Consider the following 16,697-nt stretch of genomic DNA (forward strand, 5'->3'; position numbering starts at 1 on the left):
TAGGCAAATTATTAAGGGGATAAAGATCCATCCCACACCCTCCCCTGCAACTCTCTGCCGGGATAGCTCAACAACCACTTATTCCCAGGCAATCAAATGGGTCAACTCTCTTGTGGTGTTCACGCTCATCACCCACAAGTAGCAAACTAGTTTCTCTTGACATTTAAATGCAACAGAGAGCCGTGGGTCCAAGAGCAATGAGCAGGCAACAAATTGTTCAATAGAGTCTTGAAGCAGAAAATCAGAAAAAAGGATTTTGAATTTAATTTCATTCAGTTCTAAAGACCCTGGTTCGTGTGCATTACGTGAAAGAAATGAAAACAATTCAAAAACGGTAAACTACGAATTCATTCTGTCCAATCAATGGAAATGGTGATGGTATTTGATTCTCACCTGACCGTATACATCAACTGATTAGTGTAATTTTTGGGTATACCAAAAAGACAAGGGCATGCCCATGTCACATGTGACGCAACTTAATGCTGATCATATACGTCAACGGTCGTGCATAAAATTAGCTGATTAGCCAGGATGCCAAGGTCCTTACCGTATGAATCAATACGATATCAATATGGTATAGTATGAATCAATCGTATTACATCGGACAAGTTTATCCCTGATTTATCTTTAAAAAACAGATTTTTTAATTATTTTATCATATTATTTCATTGATATAGTATTGTTCACCTTCAAAACCGTGTTGTATCAGAATCCGGATCAACTATCCACATGGAGACGGGTGGGGACAGATCTGACCCCTCCATGGGTAATGGATCCTACACCTAAGAGGTGGATCCCACACCCCCATGGAGGGTTTAGATCTGTTCCCACCCATCCCCATGTGGATAGCTGATCCAAACTTGTTGTATCATTCTTATTGGGCGATCAGCAAACCAATACCAATACTTCAAACCATGGTGAGGTGAGTGAACGACACATAATCAGTTTGATCTGTTTGTGGCGGCTTAGTGAAGTCTTTCTTGAGTTTTATGACATCACCTGATCTGATCTGCACTCAAAGACGAGAGACGTATGGGATCCTCGTGCAGCCTCACAAGGGCAGGACGTAGACCCTACCCAGGCAGGGTGTTTGGGCAGTGGGTGGGTGGGGCGGTCATTTTGCCCTTCTGTATCAGGAAGGCCTCGTGCATGTCTGGATTCTGGAAAGCTTCTCCCATAGGTATGAACTTTCTGCGCACTTGAAAACTATCGACTTGTCGCCCCTTGAGGTCTCAACCCCAACACCTTCGTTCTCCTCACCCTTGTTGGATTTCTTAGGTCTTCATTTGTTCTATTTTCTTGGTGACTGATGAAAGTTTTAAATTTGGATTACAGGAAGAGAAGATGTAATCAGAGACAACGATAGGTTCCGCATCGCCAAGTTCTGAACCATGAATAATTTTTAATTCTTAAAAGCCATAAAATGGTGAAAATGACTACTATTATGCTACTATCCTTGTACATGGTACATTACAAACAATGTCCTAATCTCTACTATTATGCCGCAGCTGCTTCTGGGATCAAATGTAACGACAACTGTGTTTCTGACTTCTTGTACGTTGTTAAGGTTCAACAATGGCCAAAGTTCCCTCAGGAGTTAAATGTTTTTCTAACTTTTTGTACTATGAAGTTTGAAAAGAACAAGCCATGAAAATAATGGTGGCATGCATATTCTTCTATCCACCAAGATTTGTTAGTTAGCATCAGATCGAGCTGTTGCCGAGTTCGACTCCTCTATTTCCGCCTGCCCGGTACTGCCGTGCGCCTCCACACACAAGTACGGCGGAAAGTACCCCCTTATCTCTGCTCGAGCAAGGCACTCAGGCAGGTATATTCTGCTTCACTTGTGTGTAGGGTGCACACGGCAGTAAGGGTGTCAATTGGGACGGTTCCCGGTATTTAGGACAGGTCCACACCGGTACAGGTACCAAAGGTGTCAATCCCAGTACCGTCCCATTTAGTAAACAGGACCAAACCTAAGTCCCAATCCCGATTATTAACGAGACGGGACGGTACCAGTTTCTAAACGATTCTAAACCCCACAAAAAAGAGAGAAGAACTTTAATGGTTCCATTATTAGAAAGCAACTTAGAGCACAAATCCAAGATGAATTTCATGGTTTTACTTCTTCAAACTCCCTAAGATCACATGCAAGTTTCTTAAAACGAAGTCTAAGAATTAGTGAGGATAAACTACTACCATAAACCTTCAATACAATAACATGAAATAGAGTAATAGACCCTTTGAAAGAGTACAAATGGTTTCAGTACCTAATCGGTATTTCGGTACTGGTACCATTGGGAATACCGTCCAGAACCGTCTCGTTCCATTTATTATTCGGTACTAAAGTTAGATCCCAATACCGTCTCATTTATTAATGAGACGGTCCGGTACCAGATTTTAGTGGGACAGCTCTGGGACGGTTCCGGTTCTAGTCCCAAATTGACACCTTTACACAGCAGTAGGGGCAGGCGAAAATAGAGGAGTCCGATTGGCTGTTGCCGATGGAAAAATTTTGTCAGCGCTACAGCTAGCTTTTGACGTTCGGTCACTCTCACTTGCTGTTGCAGTTGGTCTCTCTCTAATCAGGTCTTGAGAGAGAAGTAGGGAGGAAGAGGAACTCTTCTATAAATCTAATCTCCTTGGCTAAGTGATGTGAAGAACAATCACATACAGATTAGGAAGGCCTCATGTCTCGGTTCTGGAAGCTTCTCGTGTAGGTATTGTATGAACTTCTATGTGCGCTTGAAAACTTTAGCTTGGCACTCACCGCCCGTTCAGATGGAATCCACTTCAAGTTTTTTTTCTAGTCACCCAACAATCAGACCAGCTACATAGTGACAAGGGAATTAACCATTGCAGAATCTTGTAGAGTTTGCAAAACAAAAAGGATCAATTATCGTGCACGACTCTGTATATAGCTGTATAACATATCTAATAATAGCCCGAGATCTATTTTTGAAATTCTTGGAGTCAAAAAGGTGTCACCAATGCATGAAATAATCTTAGAATCATATTATTGAACTGTGTAACTTTGTCATAAAGGTTTCTTAAGTTATGTATTCTTCTCTAAAGGATGATCCTTGATTCTCATGCACATTGTAATTGAAGTTTCCTCTTTTTCTGAATTCATGGAATTCATTGGAGTCCGTCTTGGTTCCACAGTGGTTCATGAGTAGCTGAAATATGCAAATGGTTTTCATGCATTTAAAAATTTCCTCCCCCCACCCCCCTTTATTTTAGTAGATATTGACTTCACATTAGGTCAATTTAAAGTACAATAACGATTCTTAGTATCACAATTTTTTTTTTGTGGGTAAAATTAGTATCACATTAGTATTAACATGATTCCTAGTACTGTGAATAATAATTCAGGGTTATTTCTTTTTCTTTCTTTTTGGGTACAAGGATAGTTCTCTAACAACCCAACCCAACCCAACCCCTGAATCCGACCACCCTACATGAGGCGGGATTCAGTTTGGATCTCCACCATCAATAGCCATTGTAGATCTCATTACCAGGCCAAGGGTGATACCTTTCTAGTGACACCTTACCCGGTTTCTTGTTTCACAAGGAGGCGCCAGCATACGGCAAGCAGCCTGACAGCGTTCTTTTTCAAATATGGGCAACAGACCACTGTCTGATTGTGTAGTTCCTACATCAAATGCACTTGTAACTTGTAAGCTATTTTTAAATTTTTGCCACACAATCCAACTTTAACTGCTAATTGGGTTCTCTCATACACTGGCCATCAAACGCTCACACACTGACCCTTCTTTCATTTTGCCTCAGAGTATTAGGTTTTACTTCCCCAGGCCGTAACCTAGGTTTAATTTACTACATTTCTTTTTAGAATGAATGAAAGGCTTGGCCTGAAACACAGGAAAAAAACAAATATTCAGATCAGAATTCCATTACACCACCATCACAACATCAACCCAAACCCTCCCCCCCCCCCCCCCAAACAGAAGGGGAAAAGACTATCTACAAGAAGTCCATGTATGGGTTCCATGTCTTAAGGAAATCGATAAACAGAATTGTTAATCCTTTGACCAACACAGTAAAGGATGTCCAGAGGATACATATTTACAGAAAAGGATTTCAAGGGTTCAAGTATCACCCAGGTACGAAATAATCCATCTTGTCAACAGGAAGATTCAGAACTGATGTCTCCACCTGTACCACACAAGACCAGACATATCATTCCACAAGGTAGCCAATAGTACCACAATATGATTATAACTAATTTTGGCAAAGAGAAAATTCCTTAACAGTCCTAAAATTCAGATCATGAAAACTTATCACTGGTTACTTGTCCAATTCTGAAGTTACAAGATTTCATGTGTGAGCACATATAGGTATAGCTTACTCAAAATTATATCAAAATCAGAGTACTGTGATAAAACGAATAGAAGTATGCTGAACAGGAAAACAACAAAAATAAAAATGGTAATATTGTAGCGATCGTATTTCAGGATTCAGATTTGAATAAATGAGTCTACAAAGACCTAAGCAATATAGTTAAGCAGAAATATACCTCTTCAAATGGAACAAAGACGAATGGGGTCATTCCTCTCTTGTGTGAGACTGCAGGTACATCAGGGTTGTGCGTCTCATCATCTTGCCAACCCTCAACCACACCAAGCATATCATCATTATTATGGCTATTAATCTCATTATCATTCACACCACTTGTAACAAGTGAAAGGAGATCCATCCGATTGTTGGCTCCTGCTATTGTTCCTCGCAACCTGTTAAATTGCCAATCAGCTCATGTGCTAAATTACAGAAGAAAGCATAGTTTTATGAATGCATTTCATTTCCACAAGCTCGGAAACTGTTAGATTGTAGCAGGAAGCAATAGCATGATTTATCCTGTAAATCATAAGTAGAGAAATATACATTCCTATCTAAAGCATCTAAAATGTCGGGTTAAAACATCTTAAGACAATACAACAATTCCAGCTGAGAAATGTCAAAACCTTAAGCGGATTCTTAAAACAGTTGGACGCAAGCCTGGGTACAAGAGAGCAGCTTCAACCTGCAAATGAAGGGCAAATGTGAGCAGTAAATACGAGAGAACAATTGAAGTTCTGTAAGAATCAATGGATTTTTCCCCCAAACGGCATAAGATGTTAACAATTAAAAGATGCAATCCCTGTCAGAATTCATCATCTGACAATAGATTAAGTAAATAAAATATAGAAGGGAAATTTCCTCCAAAAGAGAAAATATAAATGGGGAAATAGATTGTCAATTACAGAGCAGAAATATAAATAGAACTAAATGCAGAAATAAAAAATAAAAGGAATTTCTTCCAAAAAGAAAATATAGTTAGGGAAGAGATTGCCTACTACAAAGCAGAAATAAAGCTCAAACCTTGTCATCGGACAATGTATAGCGGCCACTAAAAACACAGTCGGTTTTAGATGCACGGAAGTTCATGCATTTCACCACTTCTCTCACTTTTTGAGAAGAATTCTGATGATATAAATTAAAAGGAAAAAATGCAATTAGCTCATCATCATATGATCTTCTAAGAATCTCAATTAAAGCAAACAGGTTATGGGGAGAACCTTGTAAAGGAACCTTCCAGAATGGAAAAACCGGATGTATCGAAAATAGCAGACCTATAATCGAACATTGAAAATATTAGTTTACAAGGAATTGCCATTACTGAGAAAATAGTGAATAAATCCCACTTTCAGACATCCCCTGCTTATTTCTATTGGGAAATACTGAACCTATTCTGAAGCTTCAATCTAAGCGACTAAACCTGCAACTTGCAGCGACTGGTACAATATTCTCACAAACGTATATGAAATTTACACAGATATGGATCTATTCACAAATCATAGCCTATAACATTTTGAAGGGAGTAATTCTTAAACTTATCTAGGAGGAAGACAAGTGCCTCCAGAAGCACAATGGAATGGACATGTCCAAATAATGTGCTATGGGCTCAGCAATACATGTAACCAAGAAACCATTTTGCATATGGTCCTAAACAATCTTGATTGAGTTTTAATGAGTATAACTCTTCAATTTTCTACTTCCCACCCTTAGAAATAATATATTTCCAGAGATTATCAAGATTTGGTAGTAAATGAATGCACAGTACAAATTAACTAGTGTGACATAGACTCTCTTAAAAGGGAGGCATGTCCGTGTTAAACATGCATGAGATTCTGACATTCCACCAATTCTCAAGAGACACTTTAATGCAACACCAGATCAACTATAGAATTTAGAACCAATCTCGCAGCAGGATCTGAAGAACACAACCAAATCACTCTCAGTCAATCCAAAAGTCAACAGAAAAGTAAACCTTCTCAGATGAAGGTCAAACTCTAGGATTGAATCCCTCACAATGATTATTAACACCCTTCCGAAGATGAGAGAGAATGGTTCGGTAGTTTTATAGTAATTAGAGAAATTCAAAGCAGAGATAAGAGTAAAACTGAAATTAGTTTCAATCCAATGGTTGGATTGAACCCAAATCATCGAGTATTAGCCTAGATAGGACCGGAAAAACTCCCCAATTGGAGACCAAGCAGGTAGTTGGATAGGGAGTAATTAGACTTGCACTAAATCTGAAATTCAAAAGTAACAGGTCTAGGATATTTTTAAGTTGTAGCAATATCAATAGTCAGAAAACCCCCAAAGCCTGGTTGAGTGGTGCTCTATGGTAGACCTTGATGTGCCAGAATTTGAGGCCAATCTGACAAACCAATCAGATTCAGGGAACAAAACACCAAATCCTGAAATTGACTTCAGAACAGAGAATCGCAGATTAATAAATCAGAATTATAGCACTGATTTGATCTTACCTGAGGATTGGAATATGATAAGGATGAAGAACAATCAACTCTATTGAAATCAGAGAACAATTACCAACTAGCACTTTGAACAATCAAACAAAACTCAGATCAGTATATATAGGGCAGTAAAACAGAGAAGGGGAAGAAGGAACAACCTATCTCAGGTTAGGGTCTCTCACCCGATCTGCTTCCCACAGCTCTTGGCCAAAAGGCAACTCCACTTTAATTCAATAATAAAATCGTATCCTGGCCTTAAGCCTTACATCGTTTATATAGACACAAAATAAACTCCTAATCAAACAATGAAAACTGAAATATAAAACTCCTACTATGAAGAGGAGACCTTACAACTTGGCTAAAAACAAATATTAAATAACTTCTCCTACTTCTACTAGGAATGGAATTAAAGCTAATAAGCTACTACTAGCCCATGCGAGCTAGCTAGTCAGCCCTGCCCAGCCAGCTGGTTGTTAGGCTAAATGGACCACCTCGGTCCAGCTGCGGTTCAGCTGCCTTGCTGGTTCGAGTGGTCCAACCTACATCACACTTGTACGTTTCCTTTTCTTCTTTATCCTTGGTTGTTTGATATACTGAACATCAAGCACACTACATGAATTCCATCTTCTCTGACAGAAAAATTGATGGAGGCAAACACAAAATCATTTCTATTTATTTATATTGTATAATGTAATTGATTACACGTATCAATTTTTAATACTACTCACTAAATAATAGTTTTGAACGAATAACCATATCCATGTCATATAAGCTTGCAGAGCAAGAGTCCCCAACACTCATCAATTCAAACACCATGTCTCATCCATAGAAGAATTTCTTGGGCTACTGAGATTTTACCCTTTGCTCATAGCCACTTAAAGGCCACAGCAATCTAAATTCCCCCAACTCAACTTAGGTGCAAAAATATCTTGTGGTTGGGAAGCTCCATGATAAATGATGGGGTCAGTCCCTAGATTTTGCAATAATTGAGTGACTGAGAAGTTAAATCCTTTATGAGTTTCTCATGAGATGGACTCAACTCCATCAACAATGTATAAAAGGATCGCAAACTTTAAAGATTTTGCAGTATCCTCTGGATGGCATACAACTAAAAGGATGAAAGAAAGCCTCCAAATATGATCATGCAACTATAAAGAGACAAGCGTGGAAGTGGGCCTGGGTACTAGAACCTTTTTTGGAAGCATTTATTGTGCTCAAAGCAATTCTTTGAAGAGGGCCATGAACAAAGAGTACTTAGATATCAACCAGGTGTATTCTAATATGGAATTTGTGGATTGGCAGCCCACGCATTAGAAACACCTTAATGATTGGAAGTTTTCTAACCTGGAAAATGTGTTAGCTACCTTGAACATGTGACATTTACAGGGAGAGTAAAGATAAAAGATGCTGGTAGTTTGATAAATAAAGGTATCTCAAAGTTCAGTTCCAGTATGATGCTTTCTAATGTCTAAATCCAAGATAGCAGTTTGAAGTAAATGACTATGACATAAAACAGTTTTTTCATCTGGACAGCCTTTTGGTGTAGTATTTTCAAAGCCAAACACCTGGTCACAAGAGGGCATTGATTTCCAAATGCTTGCCTTCTAGATCAAAGAGGTGCAGAATCTGTTCATCATCTTCTACTTCATTGGTATTTTGCAAATGAAGTACTGGCAACCTTTGTTTTGGGTGCAGGCGTAAATTAGATACTTCCAGAAAAGTTATTGGACATCATGTCCGCCGTCCAAACTTGGGGTCTTGATTGTCATAGCTTTACCTTATCTCCTTCAAACAGCTATAACCTGAAGTATTAGGATTAAAAGAAAGTGCAGAGCACTGTAGAATACCTTCAAAGCCAGCATGTGGGGCCACCCTTCTAGAACCAAGGATTTCTGATTCTTGGGCAACTAGATATGAAGCAATTGATGAGATAAGCTCTTCAGATATCAAAAGTAGAAATTCTTTTTATTTTTCTCTTTAGGTAATTCTTTATAGAAAGGGTTTCACTTCCTTCTTTTTTCCTTACCCTTTTATATAGCTCTTTCTTTATGGGTCTTGTAAAGCATAGCTAGTCCTCACACTGATTAGAGGAGCTATTAAACGGCATTCCCTATTCGCCTTTTTAAATAAAAAAATGTTGACTGTGGAGATGATAAATTAAGAAGGGATGGAGGTAACTGGCTAGTGATCTGATCTATAGAAAGCTCATGATCCCCAACATGTGCTTCCAGGAGAAGATCCTCAGGATCACTCTCCAATTTATTATTGCACCATTCTTCATGAGGTTCAAAAGTGTTGCAGGTTGCCTCTCACACCATCACAATACCTATTGAATGATGGCAGCTGGGAGCATTCTCTAGAAGACCTTGGATATTTTGGAATTTGCTGCATTCTTGACTGTGTTGATTATCTTGAAGGAGAGAAACTATTTAAGGAAAAAGTGTCCCATTTGAAAGGGAGATTGATTGGGTGTTGAGCCTCCTTTTCTCTTGATCTTCTATTTAAGTAGAATTTAACGTGGTCGGGATGTGATGTTCTTTATGTAGAATGGGGAATATATCAATCATCGTTGCACAGCACATCCCTAGCATGTCTTTTTGATCATGTTCTTCATTAAAAAAAATATAAGATTCTCCCTTTATTCTTTGATGTTAGAAAGAAAAAGAGAAGGATTTATAACATTATTATAGAGGTGTACCTTAGTTACCTAAAGTGTTGGTAGCATGAGAGTTGAATCCTAAAGAAACCTCATTACCTTAGTATCTTACTAATAAAAAGAAGGGAGATGGTTCTCTGAGCAAGCAGGGTACTATAAATCCTCTCACACTAATTCTTTGATCATTATTTCTCTCTTCCAAAAATTAATAAAATAATTCAATGTGAGGAGGTACGCCCTAAGCTCAGAGAGCCTTTCCCTAAAAAGAACTTTTTACCCCAAAATACATTTTGTCCATGTACAGTTCAGAGCTTTTAATAGAGTCTTATCATCTTGAACACAGAAATAAGAAGAATTGGGAGAATGCTATGTTTATGCTATCATTGACTCATTACAAACAATTGAGACACCGCGAATTTTCATGATATGCAATCAACCCAACTAATACTGAAGTCTTGTTATTAAAAGAATGTACACGAGGAATTAAAATGCAGCATACCACATGAACAGGATTAGTAACCTTCCACTCTGCAATTCCTGCACGAATGTATGTATTCCTGCTCACATAAAGGCCTTCAAATGGCAAGGGAAAAGGAGAAATAAGTTTGTAGACACTCCTAACAAACCGTAAAACTGAAGATAAATGAAACAAATGAGAAAAGCTAATGAATAAGAAATATGGGATGTAAATTTGCTTGAATGGGATGAAGAAAACATAGACAAATGGAGGATGAAACACTAAAATGATAAAATAAAATAACCAAGTGAACAAGCCATTCTTAAAATTTATTTCAAACGAGACTATGAAAAATCACAAGAAAACACAAGGAAGATGCACATTAGCTATTGCAAAAATCTAACCCTTAAATCTCCACAGAACTTAATAAGCCCTGCCCCAACTGGGATCAGCAACTCAAATCCTGTTTTCCCATTCCATAATATATTGTCATTTCAGCCCATAAATTCTAGAAACAGCTTAATAAAACAACGAAGAATATAATTCAATTCCTGAATATAAGGAATCTCTAAATCGATAGAATATAGAGTACAGGTTCCAAGTCAAGATATGTGTGGATGATCGATAAAATAGAGTAACAGACTCAAATGTTGATATCTGCTCACACGTAAAGCATCCTTCTACAGCCAAACTCATAGAATACCAAGCATAGCCAATGCAAAACAGTTGATTATTTCGATTTGCCTCCAAATGCATAATAGGAACCTTACTGAAAGTTCTTTCTGTTGTATTCTTTTGTTTTTCTAGTATTCATTTATGGTGAAAGGTTTAATACACAACCATGTATGAACACAGTCAACACTTTAGCCGTCGGATAGGAATACTCGATTCTTGTGCGACTATATGACGACTGAAGTGTTGACCGTGTATCATATACACGACCGTGCATGAAAATCGGTCATTTTATCTATTTATTTATTAAAATCTAGTTATTTATGAAATATACAGAAACTTCTTAAATATTTATAAGAATATCAAAAGCAACAAAGATAAGTGCAGATAAACTGGAAGGCCATAGAAAAACATTGGCTCAAACCTTACCATCAGTACGGATCCTTGGTCTTAAAATCCACATCTTCCTCCAAGAACCTTCATATCTAGACTGTAGAATCTTGTAACTTTCCACTGGTCCGGAGAGCTTCATACAAACAAGATCTGAGTTTCAGCTTGTAAAATATTTACCGATATCTGGATCTTCGGAGTCCGGACTGCCAGTTGCTTAATCTATGTTGAACAAGGTAGATTTTCTACACATCACAAGAGTTACCTACATCATCTCCTCCATCTGAATTCCCCTGACCAAACTGCCACCTAAATTTGTGATGTTGAACTCTATAGGAGTGTTGGAATTACTTCTCATACATGAACTCTAAATTGCATATAATTTTTTAAATAAACCCAAGATAATTGAATATTGAATAGAATTTAGACAACCTGATTCACTGGAGTTTCAACTCCGAAGATCCAAAAACTCTTGCATTCAAATCCAATGGAAGTAAGTTCATGACGTACAAGCAAATTCAGATTACCTGCCAAGCCTTTAAGCATGCATTTCGCCAAAACACCGGATTACGAATTGTATATCTCCATTTTCGACAAACACATGCTGCCCTCCCCATGCTGTAAGGACTCATTCTCGCAAAAACCTAGATATGAAATTCATAACAGAAAAATAATAATAATAAATAGCATATAAACATAACATTGTCCTATGAAAAACAGAGTCAAGCTTGCCGACATTTTAAAATTTCACAACTTTTAACTAGGCTAGTGAACAAGGAAGCAGATTAGCAGGTCTACCACTAAAATGAATATTTTGTGCACACAAATGATTATTTAAGTATTTAACTAAATATCAGCCAAATGGATTGTCCAAGTCAGCAGAACCTAGACGAGCCATGGCTTTTACAGTATCGAAGAGCAATAGTGAAAATAAAACCAATAATCCCAAATAAAGCTTAAGTGAAGCAAACACTCCACAATTCTAACTTTTCAGCTAGCTGAACTTCAGTTATGGAACCACAAACATGTCAATGAACAGATGGAATCTAATTGAATTGCGGTCCCTTAATTTGAAAAATGATTTCCACAAAGATTTCCATCATATGCTCACCCTTCAACGTCGAATATGTTGGATGTATGTATCCATCAAACCCAATTTAAAGTTTTTAAACTAAAATGATTTGCATTATTATTTTATGTGCGATTGTTTGTCCTAATGTCACTTATAACTTAAAGTGTTCACAACTAATGACAGAATTGGGCATTCTGTTAATAGGATTGTTACATTCAGGGTTCCAGGTTTAGGGTTTTGACCCTGGCAGACACCGAAACTTCGCAGGTTTCGACCGAAACCTGGAATTTTTGTGGGCTAAAATCTAAACCTAGGTTTCGAGGCCCAGAAAATGGTTTTTTTGTTTTTGTGTGTGCTGAATTAGTTTCACAAAAAAAAAACACCCAAATGGTACTTGTGGTTTGGACCCAAATTTGCTAGTGTACGTTGAATGTCATTGTACACTAGCCCTATAATAAACACTGACTACATATAATTTAGCAACTGGAAATGTAAATATGCAAATAAAATAATCAAAACATACATTAGGTTTGGGAAATACAAGTATACAACACTCATCACTCAAAACCACATGGTGTTTCTTGGCGGGTCTAATCCACGAGCTGTGTATGACTACAGATTCCGTTGACACTCTTCCGAATTCAGCACATATGTATCCTATAACATATTTTGTGCCCCATTGTTCTGAACAATGATAGTTCATGATAGCCCACCTATGAGCCTCATCATCAACATACCAAAGGTATCCCAACATAAGGAATTGCTCATTGAGACTAGAACTGGGTGGAGCCGGCACAAATGGTTGGACCAGATACAAGAACATGTTGTCGACGGAAGATGACCCAGCACCTGACCCACCCCTGTACTCAATGTTAGGGAATGTAGTAGTGTCAAACCCTACGAAACAAGGAGGTCTCAATCGAAACCTGTTGAAATATGGCAGGTTTCAATCAAAACCAGTGAATTTTATTTATATATGGTTTGACCATGTACCAAACCAGTATTGACCCTTGGTTTCGTTTCGGTTAGTGTTGAAACTGATACGTCTCGGCCGAAACTCTTAAAACCATGGTTACATTGTATATTTTCGAAATGTAAATCCAAAATATAAATGCAAGTATCTAAATTGTATGTGTAGCGAACTAGATCATCTTAATAGTCTTGCATAGTTGCATGGGCTTTTGTCAGTTCTATACGCAAAAAGACTCTTCGATAGTTATTTTGGTCCCCATTCTGAGAGGTCCTTACCTTTGCAAATGGACTTTGTGCGTTTTGATGTACCAAAGGTTGATTCCTACCCTACCCATATATCGGTACATTGGATTCACAATGTTCATATTTGAATGCAAGAGATGCTCGACGTGGAATCAACTTCTCAAGTAGGATGGATAGCTTGAGAAAGTTATCCGATTATGATTAGACCAAATTCGGAGCTTGGTGGCAATTTTGTTAATAGATTACAAATGCATTTAAAATATTATTATTTAATGATTATATTTGAAAGTGTTCTGTAAAAGTTCTATGTCCAATCTATAGTCGACATTCTCTGTATAAGTTGTGCCAATGGATTAGGGTTTTTGACGAAGATTCAATCCATGCCATAAGCCCGTCGTGCAATTTTGTTAAGTGGAAAGACTGAAATGTAATTGTTTCTATCACTTGAAGGGGTTTTAAGTTGTATGCATCTAAGGGTGCACTTCTGAAATAGTTTGTTTACTAATTAAAAGTTACACTTTTAAATAAACAATTGTATTCACTAAAATAGGGTTAGACTCGCATAAGGCAACCCTAGTTGGATCATCTAACAGGATCCCATCACTCGTCTTGTAGAATGCTGTAAGGAAACTGGGTCTCAACACCAAGATTCGAAACACCGAGATCTTACGGTGAGTTTATGTTTTTTTCTTCTTCTTTGTTTCGATAATGATGTTTCGGTGGGCAAATGGCCACAATTGGCTCTGAAACTTTAAGGGCAGCTTGTTTTTGGCTTAATAAACATGTTTTAATCTTCAAATTTATTAAAAAAACACCCAATTTGGTGTTTTGGATTCGCATCCTTGGTTGGCAGTAAACATCAAACTTTTAATATAAAATTGCCTATTCTACACATTGTTTGGGTGCTATGACACATAATTGGCAAGTAAAACAATTAAATTATGCAATAATGGATGAAGACACATAATATTGAATAATTATATAAGAAATAGTTAAAGACTAAAAGTTTCTACTACAATCTACAAAATACAGTGAAGTGTTCACAATGCATATTACGTAGACACCCGACCCAATTACAGTGAACAATACATAAGTCATAGACACCCTACTACACTAGTCTTCCATGTCCCAACTCCCAACAAGATAATACTATGAGTATGTGGAGTTGGGATCCAACGAGAACGGCTCCTAGGCGACGCCTTGTCACATCTTAAATTCTGGTGTCGGTGTGTCGCCTTGTTGGTGCCGACTTGGTTTTTGACCCCCTCACTCGCCTTGGTTTGCCTAGGCGCCTTGACAACTATGGTTCTCGTACGCCCACATACCTCTTGCCTATTGATATGAACTATGACGTGCTGGATCAAGTCCACTCATGGTCTGATGGAGACGACGTGCATTGTAGCCAAATCTTCCACAATAGGCAGCAATCGATCTCTTTGTAGTGATGTGGCAAGTGGCAACCCCCAGTAGTGTATCCCAATAAAATTGAGTGATGATATGGCCAAAAAGTCAAGAACCAAGGTTTTCCCTCTTCTCTGTCAAGTTACTACGAAAATTCAAAGTCTGTCTCGAGTTGGTGCTTTTTTACAGTGTGGAATGTATCAGTTATCCGAAATTTCAGCGAGACGGTACCGAAATCTCGCCAAAATTTCAGTCGATATTCGAGTTAGTGCATATTTTGTGTCCCACATATAAACTTGTCTCGAGGAGCTCGAGATTTTGGCAAGATTTAGAACTATGCTCAACACTAGTAAATAAGCAACTAAGGGGAGATAGAAAGAGGCTTTTGAGAATTAGGGTTTTTCTCCCCACACATTGTTCTCCATTATTAGTGAATTATGGTTTTGAATCCTAGTAAGAGAACCATGGTTGTTCGTCCTATGCAATTGTTGTTCGAGGAATACCCAAGTCTTCCCTACAAACATCTCAGGTTCAAGTGCTGAATTCCTTTGGAGATACTGCGATAGTGGTAACATTTAAACCTTATTTTTTTAGTTTCGTTTGAATACCCTAATTCCTACAAAGAACAGTTGATGGTTGGAAATTTTTATTTGGCATCGCCGCCAACAGAATAAGAATAGTGCAATCCACCCCAAAGAACGCATTAGGATTTTCTCCACCAAAAAAAATAAAGGCCGCCTCCATCAGAAAAATATAGCATTAATGGCTAAAGTTAGTGTTCGCGGTACCTCAAATAGCAGTTCATCAGGCAAGCAACGGTGTATGAGTGCCGGATCAACAAATGGCTTACTACTTGCACTCCCAAAAGGAGCAACAGGTCTAACTCTCTTTCCATAAAGATCTGAAACAGAATTCCAGGAGACATAAATTATTAAACAGCTCGCTTCCAAAGAAGAACTAAGAGCACTACTGTGCAGCAAATTCAATTTAACTGCTCAACAACATTGATCCAGTACATAAAAGATGTAAAATCAAAAAAGTATATGTTACATACCAAGCCAAGGTCTTTGTGTAATTAAGAACTGTACGGTTCTCAGACGAGAAGCCGATTCGAGTTCTTGTGGAACTGACAAGGCAAAGTCTGCAACAGATTGACAAAAATTCAATACAACAGATTAAAAAAAAAAAACACGGATTGAAAACCCAACAAAACATGATAATAACAGAAACAGAAACGATTATCTACGTGAAATGAAGTCAGCTATCACGAATTTTCTAGAAATCCGTGTAAATTCTCAACATAATTCATGTAATAGGCTAACAGCAAGAAGCCAACATGGGGAAAAGCGACGAAATTGATTCTAATCGTTGAAATAAGAGACGCGTGTCATGGAAAATTAAGCTTTCGGACAGAAATTCGAATCCTTATGAATGAAACTGCTGAATCGGTACAGGAATATCGAACAGGGAAAGTCATCAATTCTATTGAAATTAAAAGGGAATTTTTGGCCAGTTGTGAAGGAATACCTGAATTCATGAGAAATATGAAGAAGATCAAAGTTCCTACGTATAGAATTTAGGTAAAAGCTCTGTTCTCGAGCTCCGACGAGAACGTCGACTCCACATGGAGAGAGACAAAACGACGAAGAGGAAAATAAAAAGGGGAAGACATTTCAGAGTAGATGACCGTGCACCGACTCTAAACTGGCCCACCAACCGTAAAATGTGTGGGGCCTTCCCCAGCTTTTCTTAAATTTGAGGAAGATATTTTGGGAGTTTGGAGCTTATCTTGGTGAAGTTACAATTTTCACGAAAAAATTATTTCCTGCCAAGAAATCGACCTTCATAACTCACAAGTTACAAATTGTCACAACATACAAGCATGTAGCATGGGGAAAATAACATAATTCAAATTTCTTTTTTATTTGTTCGATAATATCTGTACTCTTTTTTGTTTGGTAATAAGGGGTGTATTGATTCAAACGTGTATTACACATGGTAGGGGATTCAAGAGAC

General features: G+C 37.9%; 1 protein-coding gene across 2 annotated transcripts; it reads right to left on the reverse strand.

Moving 5' to 3' along the window:
* Positions 1 to 4,020: 4,020 nt before the first annotated feature.
* LOC122670061 (F-box protein 7) lies at positions 4,021 to 16,247 on the reverse strand. 2 transcript variants are annotated; one of them, XM_043867013.1, is made up of 11 exons: positions 16,209 to 16,247; positions 15,736 to 15,822; positions 15,470 to 15,582; positions 11,521 to 11,637; positions 11,033 to 11,129; positions 9,974 to 10,047; positions 5,577 to 5,630; positions 5,380 to 5,481; positions 4,983 to 5,041; positions 4,538 to 4,751; positions 4,021 to 4,176 (listed from the first exon to the last, which is right to left on the reverse strand). In XM_043867013.1, the coding sequence occupies exons 1-11, from the start codon at positions 16,216 to 16,218 to the stop codon at positions 4,117 to 4,119; spliced, it is 987 nt and encodes a 328-aa protein (XP_043722948.1). In that variant the 5' UTR covers positions 16,219 to 16,247; the 3' UTR covers positions 4,021 to 4,116. The 2 variants fall into 2 exon arrangements, with proteins under 2 accessions (XP_043722948.1, XP_043722949.1); XM_043867014.1 differs by lacking the exons at positions 5,380 to 5,481; positions 5,577 to 5,630.
* Positions 16,248 to 16,697: the final 450 nt, after the last annotated feature.

This window comes from Telopea speciosissima, chromosome 7, assembly GCF_018873765.1.
Source record: "Telopea speciosissima isolate NSW1024214 ecotype Mountain lineage chromosome 7, Tspe_v1, whole genome shotgun sequence".
NCBI lineage: Eukaryota > Viridiplantae > Streptophyta > Magnoliopsida > Proteales > Proteaceae > Telopea > Telopea speciosissima.

Bases quoted from the DNA above. Each gene is read 5' to 3' on its own strand.
- LOC122670061 (XM_043867013.1), bottom strand. The intron at 15,583-15,735 runs GTATGTAACATA...ATTCTGTTTCAG, and splicing joins TACACAAAGACCTTGGCTTG to ATCTTTATGGAAAGAGAGTT. The intron at 4,752-4,982 runs GTTTTGACATTT...GCAATTTAACAG, and splicing joins GTTTTAAGAATCCGCTTAAG to GTTGCGAGGAACAATAGCAG.